At 45.1% G+C, this 26,713-nt stretch overlaps 1 protein-coding gene across 1 annotated transcript; it reads left to right on the top strand.

Moving 5' to 3' along the window:
• Positions 1–8,187: 8,187 nt before the first annotated feature.
• Positions 8,188–26,599, top strand: LOC119954165 (secernin-2-like). Its single transcript, XM_038779144.1, is given in 9 exon segments — positions 8,188–8,335; positions 8,337–8,375; positions 11,841–12,022; positions 14,025–14,224; positions 15,505–15,717; positions 18,714–18,882; positions 19,598–19,778; positions 22,256–22,452; positions 23,827–26,599. Coding segments are annotated over 8 exon segments (1,278 nt in total). The 5' UTR covers positions 8,188–8,200; the 3' UTR covers positions 22,415–22,452; positions 23,827–26,599.
• The last annotated feature ends 114 nt before the right edge of the window (positions 26,600–26,713 follow it).

Consider the following 26,713-nt stretch of genomic DNA (forward strand, 5'->3'; position numbering starts at 1 on the left):
TCCTCCCCTCCTCTCCTCCTCCCCCCCCCCCTCCCTCTCTCCTCCTCCCCCCCCCCTCCCTCTCTCCTCCTCCCCCCCCCTCCCTCTCTCCTCCTCCCCCCCCCCCCTTCCTTCCTCTGTTAGTGGGGGGGGTGCGGCGTTAGTGGGGGTGTGGGGGTGCGGCGTTGGAGGGGGGTAGGGGTGGTGAAGGGGGTAGGGGTGGTGAAGGGAGGGGGTTGGGGTAGGGGCAGCTGCGTGCAGAGGGGGGGCGACGGTGCGTTGGCCCCGGGCATCCGTCGCCCCCCTCCTCAGCACGCCGCTGCCCCTACCCCAACCCCCTCCCCTCACCACCCCTACCTCCTTCACCACCCCTACCCCACTCCAACGCCGCACCCACCCCCCACTAACGCCGCACCCCCCCCCCCCACTAACGGAGGAAGGAAGGGGGGGAGGAGGAAGGAAGGGGGGGAGGAGGAAGGAAGGGGGGAGGAGGAGAGAGGGGGGGGTGTGGGTACCGGCCTTCAGAGGGAGGGGGACGGGGTGTGGGTTGCGGCGTTGAGGGGGGGGGGTTGCGGCGTTGAGGGGGGGGGGCGGCGTTGAGGGGAGGGGACCCGGCGTTGAGGGGGGGGGGGGACCCGGCGTTGGGGGGGGGGGTTGCGGCGTTGCGAGAGATGGGGGGCGGCGTTGGAGGGGGGTAGGGGTGGTGGGGAGGGGGGTAGGGGCGTTGGAGGGAGGTAGGGGTGGTGAGGGGGGGGGTGGTTAGGGTAGGGGGCAGCGGCGTACAGGGGGGGGGGCGACGGTGCGTTGGCCCCCATCCGTCGCCCCCCCCCTCTCTGCCGGCCGCTGCCCCCAAACCCCCCCCGATGGCCGCAACCCCCCCGATAGCCGCAACCCCCCCGATGCCGCAACCCACCCCCCCGATGCCGCAACCCACCCCCCCGATGCCGCAACCCACCCCCCCGATGCCGCAACCCACCCCCCCGATGCCGCAACCCACCCCCCCGATGGCCGCAACCCACTCCCCCGATGGCCGCAACCCACTCCCCCGATGGCCGCAACCCACTCCCCCGATGGCCGCAACCCACTCCCCCGATGGCCGCAACCCACTCCCCCGATGGCCGCTACCCACTCCCCCCATGGCTGCAACCCACCCCCCCCCTGGCCGCAACCCACCCCCCCCCCCCGATGGCCGCAACCCCCCCCCCCCATGCCGCAACCCACCCCCCCCATGCCGCAACCCACCCCCCCCCATGCCGCAACCCACCCCCCCATGCCGCAACCCACCCCCCCCATGCCGCAACCCACCCCCCCCACCATCCCCATGCCGCAACCCACCCCCCCCCCATCCCCCATGCCGCAACCCACCCCCCCCCCCCCCCCATGCCGCAACCCACCCCCGACACTGAACGGCGTCAACCATCATCAATGGTTGTCGCCGTTTTAAATCAACTGTGATTTTCGCCGACGTGACCCGTGGCCACGTCGGCGGGACTTCGGCCCATCCGGGCCGGAGATTTAAGGTCAGTGCAAATAAAATGAAATCCCGCCGGCGCCAGCTGTTTTCACAGGCTGCCGGCGGGATTTGCACAACGCCGGTTTTTTACCGGCGGGAGAATTCGAAAACCTGCGGGAGCGGAAATAACGCCGCTTCCCGCCAATTCTCCGACCCTGCGTGGGGTCGGAGAATCCCGCCCCAGAGGTGGGTTTTTTACGCAAAGAGTGGTGAGGCCGTGGAATGCCCTACCTGCAACAGTAGTGAACTCGCCAACATTGAGGGCATTAAAAAATTTATTGGATAAGCATATGGATGATAAGGGCATAGTGTAGGTTAGATGGCCTTTAGTTTTTTTTCCATGTCGGTGCAACATCGAGGGCCGAAGGGCCTGTACTGCGCTGTATCGTTCTATGTTCTATGTTCTATGTTCAACTTGATTTTGAAATCTGTGATCAAACATGTAACTGTGTTTTCGAGATTCTTTCCTTCCGAGCAATTTGTGCCTGTTGTTGTCATTTAACAATCTCCTGAAGTATCAGGTGGAGTTAACAAATCAAACTGTTCGTAGATTCCTCTTACAACAGCATTTCCAGTGAACTTTGCATAGTAACAAGTACAGTTTTCGGATAAGATATTCAAAACTTGTTTACTCATCTTGATAATGTTCCCTGGTCCTTTGATGCTGTGACAGAATGCTTTAATGATAGCACAAAACATTCGGCCAATCCATTTATTGCTGGATGATATGGCGCAGACTTGATATGGTGTATACCGCTCCCTTTCAAGTAATCCTCAAACTCCTTTGAAGTAAACTGTGTACCATTATCTCTGACAATCTGCTCTGGTGTTCCAAATCTTGCCAATATTTTGAGTAGTTTTTCAATGGTCTGCTCAGTCTTCATTGACTTCATTATCATGACTTTTGGCCATTTTGAATGCACGCTCACGAAGAACATGTGACCCTCTAGTGGACCAGAATAATCGATGTGTATTTTCTGTCATGGCTGTGTCGTCAATTCCCATGTTGTAATGGTGGAGTGTTCACTAATTTTGCACAAGATCGGCATTGTCCAACTTTCCCTTCAATTTGGGCATCTAATCTTGGCCACCAAAAATAACTGCGTCCCAATTCCTTCATCCTCGCCACACCAGAATATCCATTGTGCAATTGGTCAAGGACCCTGCTACACAAACACGGATGAATAATCCCACTGATTCCTCATACTAGAACTCCATTCTGGTCTGTCAACTAAAGCTTTTATGTGATGTAAGGCTTGACGTTTTGAATTTTACCTCTGAACATCTGGCGGTGTTCCTTTTCAGACCAAGTCCATCACTTTCCCCATCACCGGATCAGTTCTTGCATATCTTTGAATTTGAGATTAAGTCACAGGTACACTATCTATGAGTGAGAAATAAAAAATATTGACACTGTTCTTCAGCATCATGCTTGACTTGTAATGGCAATCGTGATGGTAATCATGATAAAAGTATCGATTTGCATACTGATCTGACTTGCGATACTGGATATCGTAAGTGTGTGCCGACAATATCAATGACCATATTTGCAATCTACTAGCTGCCGAGGAAGGTATACCTTTATGCGGTCCAAAGATTGTACTCGAGAGTCGATGATCCATTAAAAGAGTAAAATTACACCCATAAAGATAATGGTGGAACCTTCTTACAGCGAAGATGATGCTCAAAACTTCTCTTTCTAGCCGAGTGTAATTAATTCCTGTCCTCGTAAGGGTGCGTGAAGCAAATGCTACCTGTCGTTCCTCTTCTGAAGGCAGAATGTGAGGGACGACTCTACCAACCTTACAGGATGAGGCATTGCAGGCTAATTGAAACTTCAACTTGGGATTATAATGAACCAACAGCTTGGACTTCTGTAACGCTTCTTTTCCCTTATTGGATGCATTTCCACATTCTTCTGACCAGTGCCATGCTTGGTTGATACATAGCAACGTGTGCTAAATACGGCACACATTTACCATCATAATTGATTCATCCAAGGGCGGCATGTGGAGCAGTGGATAGCACTGGAACTGCGGCACTGAGGACCCCGGTTCGAATCCTGGCCCTGGGTCACTGTCCGTGTGGAGTTTGCACATTCTCCCCGTGTCTGCGTGGGTTTCACCCCCACAACCCAAAGATGTGCAGGTTAGGTAGATTGGTCACGCTAAAGTGCCCCATAATTGGAAAAAAATTAATAAATAATTGGGTACAATAAATTTATTTTAAAAAACTAATTGATTAATCCGAAAAATGACCTTAATTATGTCACATTTTGAGGGCTTGGTGCTTCTAAGATTCCTGATGTTTTCTTTGGCTCTTTGCGTAAACCGTCTTTGCCGATATGACCAAGGTCATTTATGGAGGAGTTGAAACAGTCACACTTTTCCTTCTTAACTCTCAGGCTGTGGCTCTGTAACCACTTTAGGGTAGATTCCAAATTCCTCAAGTGTTCCTGGTCACTTGAACCGGTGATGAGTATGTCATCTAAATAACATTGCATTCCATTCAATCCACTTAGAATTTGATCCATAGATCTTTGGAAAAGAGCAGGTGATATGTTATTCCAGAAGGAGATCTTCTGTAACAAAGCAGACTTTTGTGCATCACAAATGGTGAGTAGTGGCTGTGAATCAGCAGCTACATTCATCTGCAGCTATGCCTGGGAAAGATCAATTTTACTTGACTTCTGTTCTCCAAAAGAGTCCAGCAAACAAGCCTCCAATCAACGACAGTCGATAATGATCTGCGCACACAACTGGGTTATTAGTAGTTTTAAAATCTCCACAAATTCTCACTGAGCCTCTTGCTTTAATAAGGGGATGATTGCTGTCGCCAAATCACTTGGAACAACAGGTTCAATGGCTCCTGTCCTCACTAATCCATATAGTTTTTCTTCAACTCGACAGTTCTAACTTTGAGAGATTTGGGTGTGCTGTCTGGCTTGATTCTGAGATGTACTTCATTTCCAAACACCTTCTCATACTTCTTCAGAAGTTGTTGCAAGTTACTCTTTGAACCCACTAATTGATTAACTGTTTCCCAGTTAAGCCTAATCTTAGCCAACCATGCTCTGCCAAATAGAGCAGGAAACTTTCCACGGGCAACGTGAAGAGGCAACTTTGCTGCCTGCCCATTTGTTTCTAAGTTCACCATAATGCACCCTTTTAATGGTACAGCCTCTTCAGTGTATGTCCTTAGGATCACATTTGATGGTTTTAAAGGCAAATGCCTCAGCTTGTGATGATAAATTGTCTCGGGTATTAGCGATACTACCGCGCCCGTATCCACTTACATAGAACATAGAACAGTACAGCACAGAACAGGCCCTTCGGCCCTCGATGTTGTGCCGAGCAATGATCACCCTACTTAAACCCACGTAACTAGTATACCCAGAACCCAACAATCCCCCCATTAACCTTACACTACGGGCAATTTAGCATGGCCAATCCACCCAACCCGCACATCTTTGGACTGTGGGAGGAAACCGGAGCACCCGGAGGAAACCCACGCACACACGGGGAGGACGTGCAGACTCCACACAGACAGTGACCCAGCCGGGAATCGAACCTGGGACCCTGGAGCTGTGAAGCATTGATGCTAACCACCATGCTACCGTGAGGCCCCCAAATCCACATGGACAGTGACCCACGGCCGGGATTCGAACCCGGGTCCTCAGGACCGTAGGCAGCAGTGCTAATCACTGTGCCACCATTACATTTTGATTTCATGACCTTCAAGTTTCGGATATGCCCAAAAACATTGATGATCTCCCTGCATTGACAAAACACCTAGCTTTTAGCTCTTGCTGTAGCTCAGTTTCCCTGTCCTTTGAGTGATCTTGAGCTTCATCCACTAATTTGTAGACACAACTAGATTGTTTACCTGGATCGTTCTTCTTGCACTTTCTAGGTGTAGAAGAGGTTTATTGAGCCCCACACGCTTTGGCAATGTGGCCCTCCTTGTCACAGTTCTTGCATGTACTTGATTTTCTCCAGTATTCCCCTGCTGGGTGTCCAACCTTTGTAGCCTTGTCCTTGAGGTATCTGTTTTGTGGATCTTAACTCCAGCCTCTATCCGTCTCTCATAGCAAGCTCCACAGATGTGGCAACTTCCACAGCAGTTTTCAGAGTTAAATCACTTACAGTAAGCAGCTTCCTCTGAATTGCTTGACTGCGTGATCCACAAACCAGCCTGTCTCGAAGAATATCATTAAGTGTTGGACCAAATTCACAATATCTAGCTAATCTCCTTAAAAGATGCTACAAACTGAAAAATACTTTCACCACTTCCTGACTATGGCTGTGAAAATTGAACCTTTCTATAATCAATAATGCTTTAGGAGAGAAATATCTCTCTAAAATTTCATTAACTCACTGACGAATTTGTCTCCTGGTTTTGCTGGGTGAACAAGAATCTGTAGCAGCATAAAGTGAGCTGAGAAACATTTGGGTCCTCCGGAGTCCGGTTAGCTATTAAAAAAAATTGGAATCTTTCTTCATATGAATTCTATGTTTCATAATCCTCATCAAACACATCTGTGGTGCCCTTGTTTCCTCCATTTTTGGATCCCGGTTCCTAGGATCTTCAATTCCTTATTTCCGACTGTGTTGGAAAATATGGAACAAACAATCCCTCAAACAAGCAAATGGGAAAACTTTCTCTTTTTTGTGCCTGAGTATTTTGACTTTTTGCCTGAGTAGTTGCCCATGCAGTCAGCAGACTTCGAAATCCCTGTTCCCCCGCAGTTTGATGTGCACAGTTCCTGCAGCCCAGACCACACTCACTTCAACACAAACAATTCTTCCCTGACAGTCGATCTTCTCACTCACACTTGTTGTTGAAAACATTTGTTTGCCTCCACATCTACGGCAATGCTTTGCCCGACGTCTGTATGTAGGCGAGCCCAGACCAGAGAGTCTACTGTTGCTCCCGATACCATCCCACAGTTATGATGTGGAGATGCCGGTGTTGGGCTGGAGTTGTGAATGTGTCTCTAATTCACTTGTCTCTCAGTCCGGAAGAAACAGTCTCGAACACGTTCGTACTTTAGAATATTCTTTATTGGGCAGCCCTCTAGGTATTCCAAAGAAACACCTGTGAGTGTGCCAAAGTTTTGCCCGAAGCATCCTATCTTTATATGGTTTTTTAAGGGGCTGTCCCTTACATTCACTTGAGCTTGCCTCCAGTACAGATTACAGCTTGTTTTTACCAAATATTTAGTACATGATTAATTTGTTATTGTCATATTTTCAATACATAATTTTACAGACATTGAGGTTATCTATTGGCACATGAGCGTATAGCAATTTTAGCAAAACACCAGGTGTCCAGCCATGATTTATCAATGGCTCTTACATTTCATATTCCGTCATCCAGCCATCTTCCTTGTTTCTCAAGGCTATTTGGCTTACAGTCATGAATCGGCTCACGAATTCAATAACAACTCCCTCCTTAGTAAATTTCCACTAATGTGTCCCATTAAGTTTGGATTGTTCTAGCTATTAACCCTTGCTTCACATTCTCAGGGTGGGCACAGTATGAAGTCTTACAACACCAGGTTAAAATCCCAACAGGTTTATTTGGAATCACAAGCTTTCAGAGTGCACCTGAAGAAGGTGCTGCACTCCAAAAGCTAGTGATTCCAAACCTGTTGGACTTTAACCTGGTGTTGTAAGATTTCTTACTGATGCCACAGTTAGTCAACGAAAATCTTCCCAGCGATTTTTCTGCCTCAATCCTCATCGCCAGTTTTCTCTCCTGTTAAAATATGATGAGAGGTTTAATGAGTGTTGCCCATGCAATCAAGATGGTGAACTGCCCAAAGCCCGCGCAAACACTTTGCTGATGTCACTACACATCATGTGAAATGTGAGCAGCATGTTATGTATTCCCAGATACATAACATTAACCCATTGGGAGAGTGATCATAAAAGCAACATACTGTGGATGCGAGAAATCTGAAATAAGAACAAAATACTGGATAAACTCAGCAGGTTTGACAGCATCTGTGGAGAGAGAGTTGACGTTTTAAGTCTGACAGTATCTGTGGAGAGATATCAGTTGGACGGCACAGTAGCACAATGGTTAGCACTGTTGCTTCAGAGCGCCGGGGTCCCAGGTTCGATTCCCGGCTTGGGTCATTGTCTGTGCAAAGTCTGCACGTTCTCCCAGTGTCTGTGTGGGTTTCCTCCGGATGCTCCGGTTTCCTCCCCCCAAGTCCCGAAAGACGTGCTTGTTAGGTGAATTGGACATTCTGAATTCACCCTCGGTGTATCCGAACAGGCGCCTGAGTGCGGCGACGAGGGGATTTGCACAGTAACGTCATTGCAGTGTTAATGTAAGCCTACCTGCGACACTAATAAAGATTTATTATTATGTTGTTTGTCTCTAAATCAGTAAAAGTAAATGGTGAATTACCTTGGCATGTTGGTGACACTGGCAAGACTGGCGTTTATTGGCCATCTCTAATTACCCCTGGGAAGGTGGTGGTGGTGAGCCGTCTTCTTAACTCTGTGTAGTCCGTGTGATGTAGTTTCACTCGTAGTACAGTTCGAGAGGAAGTTCCAGAATGTTGACAAAGCGAGGGTGAAGGAACAATGATATGTTTCCAAGTCAGGATGTGAGGTGGAGGATTATATTGTGTTCTCTATGTAATACCAAAGCTTGTGAGGCTGACTTTAGTGTGATGCTTCTCCCTCCTACAGCATGGCTGCCAGCACCCTTTGTGTTCCCTCTTCCTGTGACTGCTTCGTCGCTCTCCCACCAGCCACTGAGAGAAAAGAGGTGATTTTTGGGAAGAACTCCGACAGACCACGGGATGAGGTTCAGGAAGTGGTTTACTTTCCCTGTAACTGTGCATGCGCCAGGCTCCATGGTGGAGGTAAGAGACTGACCATCGTATTTGAATGTGTGAGGTTGCCCACCTGGGTAGGGAGAGCAGAAAGCAGGACATTATGGTCGAGAGGGATCTGGGCGTCCTTGTAAATGAATCTCAAAACAGTGGCATGCAAATAATTAGGAAGGTAAGTGGGAATATTGGGATTTATTGCAAGAGGAGTGATATATAAAAGTAGGGAAGTTGCTATAACCGAATAGGTGAGATTGTTTAAAGAAGGCTTTTATTGCTTTGGAAGCAGTTCACCAGGCTGATTACTGGGAGGAAGGGGTTGCCTTATGAGTAAAGATTGAGTAGGTTGGGCTTATTCTCATCCGTTCATGAGATGTGGGTATCGCTCGCTGGACCAGCATTTGAAGCCCATCCCTAATTGCCCTCGAACTGAGTGACTTGCTAGGCCATTTCAGAGGGCATTTAAGAGTCATTGTTGTGGATTTGGAGCCACATCTAGTCTTGATCAGGTAAGGACGGAGAGCAGTTTTTCTTCCCTAAAGGACATTAATGAACCAGAAGGCTTTTTAGGACAATTGACAATGGTTTCACGGCTTTTAATTTTTATTGAATTAATTTACGCCATCTACTGCGGTTGGATTTGAACTTGGATCCCAGAACATTGCCCTGGACTGCTGAGGTACCAGTCCAGTGACAAGATCACTGTGCCAATGCCACTGTTGAGACGAATGAGATCTGATTTTAATGAAACCTGTGAATTCTGAGGGGACTTGATGGGGCGGCAAGGTGGCACAGTGGTTATCACTGCTGCCTCACAGCGCTAGGGACCCAGGTTCGATTACGGCCTTGGGTTACTGGGTGATGTTTGCATGTTCTCCTGTGTCTGCGAGGGTTTACCCTGGGTGCTCCAGTTTCCTTCCATGGTCCAAGGATGTGCAGGTTAGGTGGCTTGACCATGCTGAGGTGCCCCTTAGTGTCCAAAGGTTACGTGGGGTTACGGGGATAGGGCAGGGGAGTGGGCCTGGGGAGGGTGCTCTTTTGGAGAGTCGGTGCAGACCTGATGGGCCAAATGGCCTCCTGTGTTGCAGGGATTCTATCACAATAGAGGATTTGTTGATTCTTGGCTGTTGTTATTTCCAGTTGAGGGAGCTAGCAGCAAACGTTAAAGGAGGGACCCTCTTCCATGGAGAATCTAGAACTAGGGACATCAAAGAAAACGTGACTCCCACTTAAGACATATGAGGAGGAATTTCTTGGAGGGCTATTAGTCTTTGAAATTATTTTCCACGGTGAGTATTAGAACCTGGGGTTTTGAATATATTCCAGGCTGAGATGGACAGATTATTGTTTGGCAAGGGAGTCAAGGGTTATGAGGGACAGGCAAGAAAGTGATGTTAAGGCCATAGTTGGATCAACCATGATTTTATTGAATGGTGGAGCAGGCTTGAGGGGCTGAATGACCTACTCCTCATTTTCCTTATGACCTTAGGAACTGCTGTTCAGTTGCAGTTCACTGGTACATCTGGAATCTGATCAATAGTTTACTGCTTATGAATAAGATCAGAAAATGTTGTTCATGCAGAATCAATGGAGAGAGAGATGTAGGCTTAACGTAGTGAGGGAGGCAAAACTAAATAAGGAAGAACAATGGGTTTTTGCAACCTTCGCAATGTCAATGTCCAATGTTTCAGGAGTGCAGAGTGAGAATTAGACAGTTTTGTCCAGATTTATTATTTGGAATCACAATTGTCTAGAAAGCCTTGAGAGAAGGTGTTTGAGAGGAAGCTGTGTAATTGGGTGATGCGTGCATGAAATTTGCTGTTTCTACCATAGTTTTGGCAGTACACAGTGCAAATACGTTCTCTTGAAAAGTACAATCTGATGCAAACAAATTATACATTTTTTGAATCTGCTATCTTTTTCATGTTGCTAAGTCAATTTCAAAATGTTATGCCATCATCTAGTATCTAGTTATGCAAAATCTCTCCCAACATTTGCTGATACAGAATGATCTGATTTAACTCTGGAAGGAGGCATTTGCTGCATTACTGCGTGAATTTGCTGTTGAAGTTCTTTGTCTTGCACTTATCAGGACAGAATCGCCAAAATACCCGATCTCAAAAGAGGGAAACAAATTATGCTGCATGAGAAGAGGATGATGTTTGCTTGGAGAGTGGACTCTGATTGGTCGAAGTGTTGCCATGGAAAATTCATGTCCAGGCATTGTGCCTTTTCAAAATTAAACAAAAAACGTAGAGCACGTAGCTCCTTGCTGCATTCTCCGTGACAGCATCTTGACCAATCAGAGCTGACTGGCCAACCAATCAGCATCCTTTTCTCAAGCAGCCAATCGTATTCTGGACTTAGTTAAACCCACAATGGCTAAGTCAAATATATTGTAACTTTTCCCATTACACCACCCAGTTTCTCGGATACTTGCAACCAATGCAACTGAATTACATGAGGGACTTGTATTAATTCTTGTTGTGGTGTAGATATCTTCCTTCTTAAGCAGTATGATACAACAGCAATGCAAGCTTACAAAATACTGCAGTGAATATATGGTTCAGTGTAGCAGATAAACAAACTCCAATGGCTCTTTATTAAGCTCCTTGCGAAACAAGATCTGGAATAGGTCATTTAGCCCCCCTCAGTTCTGCTCTGCCATTCAGTTGGGTCATGGCTGATCTTGTATCGGTTCTGTTCACCTGCTTTGTTTCCATATTCTTATGTATTGAAAAAGTGTAACAATGAAATTTTCAATTAAATAATCTTTTATCATAAGTAGGCTTACATTAACACTGCAATGAAGTTACTGTGAAAAGCCCCTAGTCGCCACATTCCGGTGCCTGTTCGGGTACACGGAGGGAGAATTCAGAATGTCCAATTCACCTAACAGCACGTCTTTCGGGACTTGTGGGAGGAAACCGGAGCACCCGGAGGAAACCCACTCAGACACGGGGAGAACATGCAGACTCCACACAGACAGTGATCCACGCCAGGAATTGAACCCAGGTCCCTGTCGCTGTGAAGCAACAGTGCTAACCACTATGCTACCGCGCCACCAATTAATTGTTAGCCTCTCCTTTGTGGCAGAATTTTACTACTCTTTGGGCGGAATTCTCCGGCCACGGCCCCCCCGCCAACCGGAAATGTCTGCCTGAGGTCAATGGACCTTTACATGGTCCACGTCCCGCCCATGGCGTTCTTGTGGTGGGTGGAGTGGAAGAACCCAGCCCTTTGTGTTTGGATAAAAACGCTTCTTGACATTGCCCTAAATGGCCTATGTTCTGGATTGCTCCACATACACGATTAAAATCCTTTAGTCATCTCGAGTGCCTCAATTTGACTGCTCTTTAATCATCTACAAGGTACGATGGTACACTGTCTGGTTAGTGGGCTGGCTTGTTGCAGTTCAAATGAATGCATGCCTCTTGAGTGCTCATTTTGAAAGAACTGTCTATATTTAATACAGACCCTTTTCTTAAAATTAAACAGTGCACATACATTGAAATTGAGCAGATACAGAAAACACATGCGGTGATTCTTAGCCGACCAGCCTGGTTATGGGGAGCAGAGATGGGAGCCAACAATCATGGTGTCTGCATCGGCAATGAGGCCGTGTGGACTAAAGAGCCCATCGGTGAGAGTGAAGCGCTGCTTGGAATGGACCTGGTCAGGTAGAAACTTCTTCCTATTTTGTACTGCTTGGTGCTCAAGTCTTCAATTATAATTAAGTTACAGGTTTATTGTGTCAATCAACATGCTTCAAAGCCAGTGGAGTAACCGTATATCAGTGCCAAAGTTAATTTATATGGACTTCAGGAGCTTGGCATGATGGATTTAAATTTGAGAGCCAGTTTTGAAATCCATTGAAATTCAACCGATAGTTTTTGAGTTAACGGGGGAAACTGGTTGGCACCATTTTGGATTGATATTTATCTATCCTTACTGGAAACAAAATATGCTTAGAAATAACTGGGGATTTGTTTTTGGGTGGTTGGTTGCGAGGTGCAGCCAACTTTGGCAAGCCAATATTGCCTATTCCTGTTTGTCCTGGGGGCAGTAACAGTAAGCCATCCAGTGGCATTAAGATGGCACGTGGGGACAGTTGGAGTTAAGAATATAAGAGCATGAAAGTTTTTCTAGAACTGCATAAAGCACTAGCTAGGTTGCAACTAGAGTACTATGTCCAGTTCCAGTTACCACATTACAGGAAGAATGTGGTTGTACTAGAGAGAGTACAGAGGAGATTTACAAGGATGTTTCCGGGAATTGAGAATTTTAGCCTTGAGGAAAGATTGGATAGGCTGTGGTTGCTTTCTTTGCATTGGAGGAGGCTGAGGGAGATTTAGTTTTGGGGTCTAAAATTATGAAAGGCTTGGGTAAAGTGGCAATAAGGACTTGTTTCTCTTAATACAATGGTCAATAGCCGGGGCACAGGGGAAACACTTTTTTTTTAAACCCAGAAGTTTGAGGACCTGAAACTCCCAGCTTGAAAGGTAGAAACTCTCATTGCATTTTAAAACATACAGGGCTACGGATCATGAACTGGAAAATGGGAGTAGGCTAGATTAAATCTAGTGGTACTGATATAATGGGCTGAATGTGGTGGCACAGTGGTTAGCACTGCCTCACAGCACCAGGGACCCAGGTTTGATTCCGACCTCGGGTGACTCGGGTGACACGTTCTTCCCGTGTCTGCGTCGGTTTCCTCCGGGTGCTCCAGTTTCCTCCCAAAGTCCAAAGATGCGCACGTTGAGTGGATTGGTTATGCTAAATTGTCCCTAGGTGGGGTTATGGGGATAGGGCCTAGGTAAGGTGCTCTTTCACAGGGTCGGTGCAGACTCGATGGGCCATATGACCTCCTTCTGCACTTAAGGGATTCTATGCTGTAAATTATCTATGTTTCAATGTTTTCCATGAATGGTAGAGTTAAGTTAAGATTTTACAACCAATCCAGCAGCTTGATGGATTTTTCTGTTCTGATAAAAAACATGACCAAATTTATTGAGTTCAATTACTCAACTTGCCATGCCAGGATTTGAACTTGTGAATCATGGGTTACTTGGCCAGTATCGTACCCCAAACAGACCATAATGTGAAAGTCCAGTCTGTTACTTTACTGTGGCATTATCCATTCAAAATAAATTAGTTAACGCCAGTATTAAAATCGAGGAAGAGACTTGGGACATCCTAATACAAAGCAAATTACTGCGGATGCTGGAATCTGAAACAAAAATCCTGGACAATCTCAGCATGTCTGGCAGCATCTGTGAAGAGAGAAGGGAGCTAACGTTTCGAGTCTTTGTCAAAGGACGTCCTGATGTAGCATGAATGCCAGCATTTATTAGAACTTGCTAAACATTCATCAACTAATATTGCTAGCAATAATTGCTGTATTCCTTTTATTGAAAGTAACACCAACTTGAAGATAATTGTATCCTAAGTTGATTGAATTTTGTTTGTAAATACGAAAGAATATCATAAGGCAGATGAAATTGCATCACTGTACTATGTATATGTGACGTTAAAATGAACCTGATGTGAACACTTCTGTGTTTTCTTTTCACCCTGAAGAAGTTTTGCCAAATACTTTCAGCATTCTGTTAACGTGCATGTTATGGATTGCAGCCTCTTCCTATTTTGTGTACGTTATTCTATTTGCTATTCCTCCCCTAGGCTTGGACTGGAGAGAGGTTCCACTGCCAAGGAGGCTCTAGATGTTATTGCATCCCTTCTGGAACAACATGGCCAGGGTGGGAACTGCAAGGAAGCCCCAGAAGCATTCAGCTATGATAACACATTTCTAATTGTGGACAGAAAAGAGGCTTGGGTACTGGAGACATCTGGGAAATACTGGGCCGCTCAGCAAATTACAGGTCAACAGTGGAAAAGATTGAAAAGCATATTACACTTACCTGTGTTTTTTCAGTATTGTTGTATTAAGGACTTTTTTCAGTATTGCTGTGTTAAGCATGCCATGCACTGGTCTGCGAACCCTATATTGTGAGGGCTTTTGGTCAATGTTGTACCAAAGCGAAGCTCCAATACATTTCACTGACAAATAATTCATTTTCAAAATTATTGCAGGATCATTCTGCATCTAAAACTCCTTTCCAGTCACTTATCAAGAAGAAATTTATACAGGTCAGAACGGTGGCACAGTGGTTAGCATTGCTTCCTACGGCACTGAGGACCCGGGTTCGAATCCTGGCTCTGGGTCACTGTCCGTGAGGAGTTTGCACATTCTCCCGTGTCTGCGTGGGTTTCACCCCCACAGCCCAAAGATGTGCAGGTTAGTTGGATTGGCCATGCTAAATTGCCCCTTAATTGGAAAAAATAATTAGGTACTCTAAATTTATTTTTTAAAAAGAAAGAAAAAAAAAAGAAGAAATTTATACTGGGATTCTTACTGTGGGATACATGACTGAGTCACCAAAGGAATAAAACTCAGGGCTTGATTCAACTAAATGGGATCAAAGTCCCATAGCGAGCACATTAGCCGCGCCTATCCCGACATCCGCAGTGCTGAGAAACACATGGCTATATAACGTGACTCATGTTGTGTAAACGGCCTTAACGGGGAACGCGCAGCCAAGACAGCACATAGCCCCGTTTTGCGTGCTGGAACCCCAGTATCGTGAGAGATCGGGAAGTCATTTAAAAATGGCATCCCAATCTCCAAGGCCCCCAAAGTAATCTCTACCACCCCCCCACCCCCCCAGATCGAATGCACTATGGGAGGGTTCCCGGCCCACTTCCACCACCCACATACCTTGGCAGGACACCCTCGCCCGATTGCACGCGCAAAATAAGTGACAGCTTGGTACCTTGGCAGTGCCAACCTGGCAGTGCCCAAGCCAGCTGGCAGTGCCACTCGGGCACTTTGGTGATCCCAGGCTGGCACACAGGTGGCACTACCAAGGTGCCTGGGTGGCACCAGCAGTGCCAGGGTGCCACCCCGCTCAAAGGGCATGCAGCTCAGGGCCTCCAAACCCCTGGAGAGACCCCAATGAGTGCTATTCCGTCTGTAGAAATGTATCCCAGCCGAGCAGAGAATTCGACGGAAAGGTAAAATGAAGTGTGCTCGAGTGATTGAATAACAGTGCACTGTCACAAAGACCTAGATTCTTTATACTCTATGTACATTGCTTAACAGAAGGTGCAAAAAACATCTCCAATCAGCTGACCATCACCACAGAGATCAGCGTTGAGCATCCTGGCCTCCGAGACTATGCCCAGAGTCAGGGTTGGTGGAGCGGTGATGGTGAGTTCAACTTCTCCCAGATTTTCTCCCCCACGAACCCACCGGTGCGAATGGAGGCTGCAAAGGTCCGTTACTGTGGAGGGAAGGAGCTGCTTCGTAAACAAGGTGAATAAAGTTCAGACGTGTAAAATGACGTATTTTGTATTTGCATACAAAAACTGCCAGATAGGTGAGTGTATAGATGGTCAGTTAGCAAGTCTTCCAGTTTTAGCACTTCAGAGAGGCAGAATGTGAGCCTAGTTATAATGTGGTCAGATGGCTGACAACCCAGGAGGAAGAAGTCATTTAGCCCGTTTGGCCTATTTTACCAATCAATGAGATCATGGGTGACCTGGAACCGAACTTCAATTTACCCCCATTTGTCCCTTATTCCTTTTGATTAACAAACATCTATCAATCTCGGATTTAAAGTTAACAATTGTTCTAACATCAGTTACCATTTGCAGAAGAGAGATGCAAACTTCCACTGCTCCTTGAGTGCAGCAGTGTTTCCCAACTTGAAATGTCCGGTTCTATTTTTTTAAAGAACTTTCACAGTCCAAAACTCCTTAACCAGTGGAATTAGTTTCTCTGCATCTACCCAGGGACGAGAGTGACGTTTAAGGGGCATCTTGGCAAATACATCAATAAGATGGGAATAGAGGGATACGGACCCCGGAAGTGTGGAAGATTTTAGTTTAGACAGGCAGCATGGTCGGCGCAGGCTTGGAGGGCCGAAGGGCCTGTTCCTGTGCTGTACTTTTTTTTGTTCTTTGGTCTTTACCCTTTCACTCCTGCTTGATATCTTGAAAGCTTTAATCAAATCCCCCATAACCGTCTAAATTCCAGGGAACAGATATGAAATCTTTTTTCATAATTTAACCCAGTCATGAACCATTTTCCTACATAACGGGGAATACAGAACGGAACAAACATACAGTGCAGAAGGAGGCCATTCGGCCCATCGAGTCTGCACTGACCCACTTAAGCCCTCGCTTCCACCCTATCCCCATAACCCAATAACCCCTCCTAACCTTTTTGGTCACTAAAGGCAAGTTATCATGGCCAATCCACCTAACCTGCACATCTTTGGACTGTGGGAGGAAACCGGAGCACCCAGAGGAAACCCACACAGACACGGGGAGAATGTGCAGACTCCGCACAGAGTGACCCAGCGGGGAATCGAACCTGGGACCCTGGCGCTGTGAAGCCACAGTGCTATCCACTTGTGCTACCCTTAAATTGTAACTCCTTTACAACTACATGATTGTCGTGAAGATTACAGATTTGGAGAAATATAAAGGGACCAAAGGGGGCACCTGTATTTGAACCAGGGACCTCTTGATCTGCAGTCAAATGCTCTACCACTGAGCTCTACTCAGTTATGAAAGAACAAAGTAAGCAGGAATGGAATGGGTGATTTCTTTTCCTTCATATAATCTGGGAGGTTATACACTTTCATACATTTCAAAAGTACTTTATTGAAGAGCTTTGGGATGCTCTGGGGTTGTGAAAGTCACTGTATAAAATGCAAATCTTCCTTTCTTTCTTTCTGCTGCTTCATCTCCCAAGTGAGAGAAAAATCAACAATTGCACTGCCCTCCACCTACTCATGTCTTCAGCTGGTAGAAGCTCGTTGGCAAAAGCGTTGCCTGATGCGCCACTGCCTATGCAGACCCAAGATTAACTGCTTGCCCTCTTTGTCTGATCTCAGCTTGGGCACTGCAATCGTCCACAAAACCTCCCAGATTATATGGAGGAAAAGAAATCGCCCATTCCATTCCTGCTTACTTTGTTCTTTGTTCTTTCATGGGATGTGGGTGGTCCTAGCAAAGCCGGAACTCATTTCACATCCCGCATTGTCCTTGAATGGAATGGCCTGGTTGGCCATTTCAGAAGACTGTTCTGATCAGCCACATTGCTATGGGTCTGGAGTCACATGGTGACATTAGTCCAGTGACATTACCACTGTGCCACCACCCCTCCCTATACTGGATTACAGTCCCTCGACTTAACATTGGAAAATGTTAAGAGTCTCAATTTAAATAACTTCTCCCAAGCATTGTTTCAAACTTAATTAGCAACATGTTCATAGAAAATAATGAATTGGCTGTTTAGGCGAAACCACAAGGCTGTACAGAGCCAACTCTGGGGAATTCTCTTCACAATTGAAAATGGAAGGGTTTAAAGAAAGAATTTCCATAAACTGCTCTTCCTTGTCGAATGGATTGTTGGCTGAATTTTCAAAGCAAATCCCTGCTGCATTTATCTAATATCCCATAATGACAGAGGAATTGTTGGACAACAAAAAAATTAAGGTCCATCCATTTCACTTAATACCCTGGTAGCCACAATTCTTAAGATTTAATTCTATGGGTATGTGTGTCGCTATCAAGGCCAGTATTATTGCCCAAACGTAGTTGCCCTTGAGAAGGTTGATGGTGACCCAACTTCTCGCAGGCCTGCAGTCCTTGAAGGTAATTCTATGGTGTGTTTTTTTTTCTGCTCTTTTTTTAAAAAATACATTTAGAATATGCAATCTTTTTTCCAATAGCGAGGCCAATTCACCTACCCTGCACATCTTTATGGGTTGTGGGGGTGATATCCATGCAGACACAGCGAGAATATGCAAACTCCACACGGGACAGTGGTCTGGGGGCAGGGATCGAACCTGGGTACTCAGCGCCGTGAGGCAGCGGTGCTAACCACTGCGTCACTATGTTGCCCTAATTCTATGGTGTGGTGGAGGGGGGCAATTCCAGATTTTGACCCAGTAAAGTTGAAGGAATAGTGATGTATTTCCAAGTCCAGATGGTGTGTGCAGGGAAACTTGGGAAGATGCTGGTGTTCCCATGTCGCTGGTGTTCTTGTCCTTCTCAGGTGGTTGAGATTGCAGGTTTGGGAGGTGCTATAGAAGAATCCTTGATATGTTCCTGTAGAGCATTTTGTAGATAAGTCACACTGCACTGATAATGGAAACCATAATACAATGATAATAGTTATTAACTAATTGTGGCAATCAATTAACATATAAAAGACACAGATATGACATGGGGAAGATTCTATGATCAGGATGCGCTTAAGAAACTTAGATAATGGAATAATTTGTCATTGCGTCACAGCAGGGAGCATCCAAGCTGGAACAATCATGGACATCCTACGTGATAAGGAAAGTGGAATCTGCATGGACTCTGGGGCCTTCTGTACTACAGGCAGTATGGTGTCCATCCTACCTCAGGATGACAGTTTACCCTGCGTGCATTTCTTCACAGCAACTCCTGACCCTTCGAGGTCAGTTAGCCAAAGTTGGTAAACACTCTACAACAGATTTTCTTTACCAGGATATTGTACTGTGATTATTTCCTAGGGCCAGTGACTTATCACCAGCATATTAAAGTACAGCTCTGAAGGATTGCGCTAAAGGGGCAATTGGCTATTTTATTCGTTATCTGACCAGTTTGTTATCTGTAATATTACACGACATGTCATCATGGCCTTAAAATGAAAAGTAAACAAAATCATTAGTAAATTGTATGGACAGGAAAGTACCACTAAATTTATTTCCCAGTTTACTTGGCATATTGACCTGACCGAATGAACGTTTGTGTAGGAGGGTGAGAAGTTATAGAAAAAATGCTTTGTAAATGAAATTACGGCACTGTCTCAGAGGACCATTGTCTGTTCTCCACGCTGGGAGAGAGCTGACTGGTGGTGATTTAACCTGAGGGTCACCATATCTCAGGCAAGGTTGAGAAGGCGGGGTCTTCATGAATAACCTCGGCCAGAACGGGAATTGAACCCATACGGTTGGCGCCGCTCCACAATACGAACTAGCTTCTAGCCAACTGAGTTAATCGACCAAGTATTTAACCGTTCTAGTGTCTGGGTAAAGTGGATAACAGAGAAAACAGGGCCTGATTCCGTTTAGTGCTAACTGTTGCATGCTCCTTTGCCCTGTGTGTATCTGATTCTGATTTTTAAAAAAATTTATTTCTTTTATTAATAGATCTGTCTTCAAACCCTTCATCTTTATCGATGATGTAATGCCAGTTCCTATGGTGATTTCTCCGAGTTATGGTGAGGATGATCCAGTCAAGAAACGGCCTCGGTTCCAGAGCAAAAGAGACCGCAGACATGAACTATATAAAGCACATGAACAGGCTAAAGCTATAATGGAGAGCGGACAGGTATTCATAACACTTCTTTTGGTGAACAATAACTCCACTGAGGTAATATTAACTGGACTGATGATATCTACTTCACAAGGCTCTGGTCATTCAGCGGACAATAGGACAATCTGCCCAAAGTTGAAAAATATCAGCATAGCTGCTGGTCAATCAATCTGACATTGAATTATGAAGGGGATGCGGGGTTGGAAAAGAGGGAAGAGCAGTATGGAAGTATGGATTTTCCAGCTTCCATTATTCAAGGGGTAGTCATCACTTCATTGGAAACTGAAATCTTAAATTGCTTGTTACTCTTTGCTTAAATAATCCAGTATTGCATTTATTGCATTCCTAAACTTGTGCAGCAGAATTTCAGATGTCCACTTAGTTACACGGAAAAACATTCCAATACTCCATTCTCTTGTGGGAACTTTCTTGTGAGAATGATGTGGGTTGTAATTCTAGCTCCATGTAATTGACACCAGAGGCGCATTTCATTCTCAGACTTCCCAACATGTCAATATCCATTAAATCCACTTCAGGATTGTCCTGGACTGGCAGGAATCAAACATTAATCTTGTTGTGTATTCATGTTTGGTCCAAGTTCGAACAAGGTCACTTTTAAGAGTCTCTATTGTCAATCAAACCTCCATGGGAACGTTGATGGACTCTCCAGATTATCTTTACCTAATGAGTTGTCAATTAATAATTTGAGTTGTAATATTTTCCATTTCAAAGAAGTCGATAATACTCCTGTAATCGCAGGACAAGTTAAGAAGTGTATCAGAAATAGTCCATTACTGTCGGAAGTTATGGACATGGTACTTTGTGGCAACATCATTGGAGCAAACCCGGAGTTGAGGCCATAAGTCACCAGAAGACTCGAACTATCTGTTCAGGTGGTGGTTTCCTCTGGGGAATAAGGGATATCATTCCGTCATTGTTAAGGTAAAAAGTCTGCACCAACCCTCCGAAAGAGCACCCGACCCAGGCCCACTCCCCTGCCCTTTCACAGTAACCCCATGACCCCACCTAACCTGCACATCTTTGGACACTTAAGGGGCAATGTAGCACGACCAATCCACCTAAACTGCAATCCATTCGACTGAAGGAGAACACCGGAGCATCCGGAGGAAACCCACGCAGACACTGGGAGAAAATGCAAACTCCACACAGACAGTGACCCAAGGCCGGAAGGGAACCCTGGCCCCTAGCGCTATGAGGCAGCAGTACTGACCACTGCTTGGCCGTTTGTGTGGGCAAGCAGGCAGTTTATACTAACAGACTGTAGAATAAACGCCTTTCCAATAAAGTTCTTGTTCATTTGGAATTTTGTGGTCTGTAAGCCTAACCTTTTATAAATACGACAAATATCCTTGGCATTGTTGTGGGTAAGCTGGTAGAAGTATCATAGGGGTATTGTTGGAGATGGGGAAAGGGCTGTTTTACTGAATGCAGCAGTTGTAGATAGGAGGCCGTGTGCTAAAACCCCCAAGAATATATCCAACCAGAGTTGGCAACCCTCCATCCAATCTGTCTGATCTTTCTAGTGCTTCATTTTCTTCCCTTTATCAGTATCAATTTATTAAGGTCAGTACCCGTTTAGACTTTGTGTTTTTGTAAAACTACGCATACTCCCAACACAGCCAAGATGCAGGGATGCAATCCAGTCTCAATGCGCAGAGCAGAGCAATGTGTACCATCTACAAGTCGCCCTGCAGCATCTCGTCAAGCCTCCTTCGACAGTACTATCCAAACCCTCAACCTGTACCACGGCACGGTGGCACAGTGGTTTGCACTGCTGTTTCACAGCACCAGTGATCCGGGTTCAATTCCAGCCTTGCGTGACTGTCTGTGTGGAGTCTGCATATTCTCGTGTCTGCGTGGGTTTCCTCCGGGTGCTCTGGTTTCCTCCCACAGTCCAAAGACGTGCAGGTCGGGTGGATTAGCCATGATTAATGCAGGGATTTGGGCAGAGGAGTGGGTCTAGGTAGAGTGATCTTTTGGAGGGTTGGCACAGACCTTATGGGCCAAATGGCCACCCTCTGCACTTTAGGGATTCTATGGATTCAATCGATAGGACAAGGGCAACAGACACATGGGAACACCACCACCTGCAAATTCAATATCCTGGAACTCCCGTCAGTGGTATCACCTAAGCACAGCTTGTCTGTGTTTACCTTTGTCTATCCTAGGTTGTACTCTGGGCTTTGACTCTTCACTTTAGCTTCTCAAAAAACAAACTGAATGGTTGGGTAAACACAGTGATGTGTGGGGTGATGGGGAGAAATGGCATTGAGCTAAGAACATTACAAGGGCCCTTACACGGGAGGCGGCACGATAGCACAGTGATTAGTACCCGAACAGGCGCCGGAATGTGGGGTCCAGGGGATTTTCACAGTAACTTCATTGTAGTGTTAATGTAAGCCTACTTAAGGCACTAATAAAGATTATTATTATTATGTATATCATTGTAATACATGCTTGTTCCCTTTTAGGAGCAAGGTGCAAAATTGCACCAGACAATGCAGAACCTCGAGAGACAGGGGCTGCTCGCTATCCAGGATTTGTTGACTAGCAGAGTGACTTTTGACCCAGAAGAGATGGCAGATCTGTTCTTTGACTGCGTTGACACGGAGATCAAATTTTACAAATAAATCTCCCAAGTATGATACTTCTGCAAATCCCCCTTTAGGTACTTCAAGCCTCTTGTTTTATTCTCTTGATCTACTATGTGTACAAAACACAGAGCTCAAGTCCAGCTCAGGAGCTATCTTTGCAGAAGGTGCAATTTAGAAATGTGTGCTGTGGGTGGGATGGTGGGGACATTATTTGCCCTGAGAATGAAGAGAGGGAAGGGAAAATCAGTTGGAGTAACCAAACCTGATCACTATCCCGCTTATAGTCCTCTGGGACTTTGCCGAATTCCACATCTTTTATTTTTCTTTCATAAAAATCTAGTGGTTCTCCTTCTGGAAGAAACCTGAAAGTTAGATCTGGAAATATACCCATTTTGCAGATGTTCATTTATGGCTAAGTGTCTTTCCTGTTGTATTAGGAAAGACCTCGATCTACAATGAGCATAAATCTGTGCTAACAATGGGGAGTCCAAACTCCGTGCCAGACCCATCTTCTATATTCCTACCTGGAGTGTGGTTTATGTCTCAGCTTATTTAACAATTGCTCCTGCAGATCAGGCACAGCATGTTTTAAGGGCGACAATCAAGGAAATGTTTCAATTTTTAATGTGGCTTTTGTACTTTAATCAAAATCCATTCAAAGAAACACAGAATTCAGAGTACACCTCAATGAGGGTAAGTTTGTTTTTTTTTAAAATGAACACTCAAATTTGCAACTGAAAATCAGAAGAATGACTTTTAACCCTGTTTTGCCATCAAAACCTGGTGACGGTGTTGAGTGGTCACGCAAGTGCTAGTTTAGTGAGCAATGATTCGGGACGGCACAGTGGTTAGCACTGCTGCCTCATGGCGCCAAGGGCCCAGGTTTGATCCCGGCCCTGAGTCACTGTCCGTGTGGAGTTTGCTCATTCTCCCCGTGTCTGCATGGGTTTCACCCCCACAACCCAAAGATGTGCAGCGTAGGTGAATTGGCCACGCTAAATTGCCTATTAATTAGAAAAAAAGTAGAATTGGGTACTCTAAATATGTTTATTTTTTAAATAGTAAGCAATGGTTCATTTTGATAAAGGATTTGATGGCCGGTGTAAAAGATCACAGATATTGAATATATTGTGTATAATTATATCATTATTAATTGCACTCTGAATCTTTTGGACCATGCTGTAGATTTATGTCCTAGTTACTCTCTGGATAGAACAGGACAAGGTGAAGTATGGCTGCCTGTACCTGGTAGAAACATGTCCAGTATGATTCACAAACCCACAGGAAAAAGAAAGAAACTAGGTGGGACAAAATTGGACATAAAGCCTGAGTACAATTTGAGCGTGGCAGGAGAAACAGTGCAAAATGTTTCAAGAAATTGAATAAAATATTGGTTGACCTCTTTCCAGTTGGACTCTTAATATGTTTCCTTTTTCACTCTCTTATAGATTTGCAGATGGAGGTTGATCTACTGCTGGACCATTGACCCAAAGACAAAACAAATGGATATCTTCCTTGAAGCCGTTATACCTGACACACATACACCCCACAACCTCTGTGCTTAAAACCTCTCTTTGCCCATTGGATTTGCTGTTGAATTGATTGTTAACCGACAGAAGTATTGTGTTTTGTTACTGCTAGCCTTGAGAGATTGCCAGTGAGATCATTGGTGATCAACACGTATTGAGATATACTGCTACTTCAAGAGATCCTTTGTGGTGTTTAAGCACAGAGTTGTCATCATTAAAGTTGATTAACATGACTCATTAAAAATTAGATTAATATAGGGAGTAATTGGCTAAAGCCAGATTTAGGTTTGTTGATACAAATACACTGGTCTCAATTTTGAACAAAATACAAGGCAACATTCTTGAGTTAGGAAGTGTGCAGGAAAACTCAGGCCAGGAGCGACCCAATGCTATAGCTCCGGATTGGTGGCTTCATCTGGGAAATTTTACACTGCAGCAAACACACCTGAGGCGTTTCTCGTTAAAACTAATGGAGCCATAATTAATGTTTGAATAAAGTGACTCGTGCGTTCCTTCGCTTTTTGACTTAGTAACATGGCCCATGAAAAGTGGCGACGCTCTATTCAGTTGATGTTTAAAAGCTTCCCAGCTATTTCTTAAGAAAATCTTCCTTTTTCCTGGATGTATGTCCACAAAAAAGTAGGTTTCCTGCAGGTTTAATCTCAACTCTGTGCTGAGTTAGTTGGTGTTTTTTAAACCTGATGATAGAAGTATTGCAGTTGCCTCTAATGTCCTGTGATGGGAATTCCTGTTCCTAAGTACTATAGAATGAAAGTGCTCTTGTGTGTGAACTTTACTCCTCATCAAACTTGCTTACAAGATTGGATAGTTTACTGTCATTTATTGTGTAATCTCTTGCAGTTGGGTAAAGTATAGGATGGTATCTGGTGCCTGTGGAACTGAATTCAGCAAGAATTAGGACAGTGGGCGAGAAAGATTATAGGAGAGAAAGGAATATCTTCTGATCAAAATGCTGCCCATCGTTACTTAATTAGGTTATCCCATTTTTTAGGAAACATTTTTTACTCGTGTCCTTCTGTTGTTGGAACTTGAGGACTGCATTAGGCTCAATGCTCAGTGGAAGGGGAGACCAGAGAGCTAGTCCCGATCTGCTGTTCCTCAAAGTAAAAACAGGAACCACTGGAAACCCTCAGCAGGTCTGACGCCATCTATAACCTCGCTTTCTCCACAGATGCTGCCAGACCTGCTGAGTGTTTCCAACATTTTCCGTTCTTATTTCACATATCCAGCGTCTGCTGTGCTTTGCGTTTAGTTGGAAAGACGAGACGTGCTGTCGAAGCTTTTCACTCGCATTCATCAGGACAGACACAAGAATGCCAAATTTCAAAGGGGTGAGGCTTGTTTGGCACGTCGGTTCTGATTGGTTGAGATGTTACCAGTCAACACCTTTTCCTCATACAACATAACTTGTTGCTGCCTTTGAAATCTGCCATCCTTGCATCTGCCCCCATGACTGCAAGTCAATAACTTGGACAGAATGTCACTTTCTTCAGCAGCACTCAAGTACTGTATTATCAAGTGACTACTGGCTTTCCATTTGTGCTGTAGCAGCTGATTCCTGCTGTGTTCCAGTTTTAAGAAGAAAAATTATCTAGCAATTTGCAAGGACTTCCCCATTTTTGAAAAATCCTTTCTGAAATCCTCTGCTATTGTACACGTGAAACAATGAGTCATCTCTCTCCAAACAGTCCCACTTACCTGTGGTGGTCCCGAGACCCGAACAAGACCCAGAGCCGTTGGGGGAGATGGGAGGAGGTTTAGGAGGAAAGAAAGCAGTGTTGATTTAATGATAGGAAGGATTCCAAAATCTTGCCACATTTGAGTCGTATGTAATGGTCTTCGCAAATTGGTGATGGAATTTATCTTTCGTCAAGGGTTTCCTTTTTTTAATAGTCGCGGGCTGGTCCTACACTTTAAACTCGACCGTTGTACTCATTTCAGCCTTTCAATATATTCCCTTTGAAATCTCGCTCTTGGTTCTGATCTGACATCAGCTAAGGGAAAATTGTATGGTATACCAAATCTAAAGGGATCCTGAGTCTTGAGAGATCCATTTACATTTTAGAATTAATTAAAGGGGAAGTGTAATCTACTAAATTGCCGTATAATCCTGAATGTTGAAAACATACATTTACTGGCGTCTTGGTGTCTCTCGGTTCCTTCGGGGAGGGGGGGGTTGAAATTCCCCTTTTAACGAAGAGCAGAAGACTGCCTATGCTTTCCCTTGTAATTAATGGCCTTGCCAACCAAGCCATTCTCCAAAGATCACATGTTTGGAAGCGTTACATTTATGTGACTCCATTGCTGTGTTTCTTTTTGGTTACAGAGGTCAAAAAGGAACAGATGCGATTTTTCTCAATCTTTTTGTAAGAAGTGAGTTTCTGCCTCGACTATTAACATTAGTGAGAGGAACAGGCATTTGGCGAAGAAGTCCTCCTCTGCAAATCGGGAGTAACCCCCAAGAGCACCTGTTGCCCCTCTGTCTCCCACGGTGTTGATGAAGTAACCTTGACACTGGAGATTTTGTCAGACACTCTGCTCTGTTAAGTGGACAGGGAGAAAATTTCTCAAATGTAATTTCTAGAATATAAACTGTAAACTGTTTCCATTCCCCACACCCCCCCCAACCATCAAAATAGAAAACATATGTAATACTTAAGGTTTTGCGCAATTATAATTTGCTTCAAAAAGAACTCAAAGCCGTCTTTGATCTTTCTTCTTCTGTCTCTCTTCCCTGCCCACTCTCAATTTGGACTGCCAATCCCATCCTGAACGAGCTTCATTT

This window comes from Scyliorhinus canicula, chromosome 19 (genome assembly GCF_902713615.1).
Source record: "Scyliorhinus canicula chromosome 19, sScyCan1.1, whole genome shotgun sequence".
Taxonomy (NCBI): Eukaryota; Metazoa; Chordata; class Chondrichthyes; order Carcharhiniformes; family Scyliorhinidae; genus Scyliorhinus; species Scyliorhinus canicula.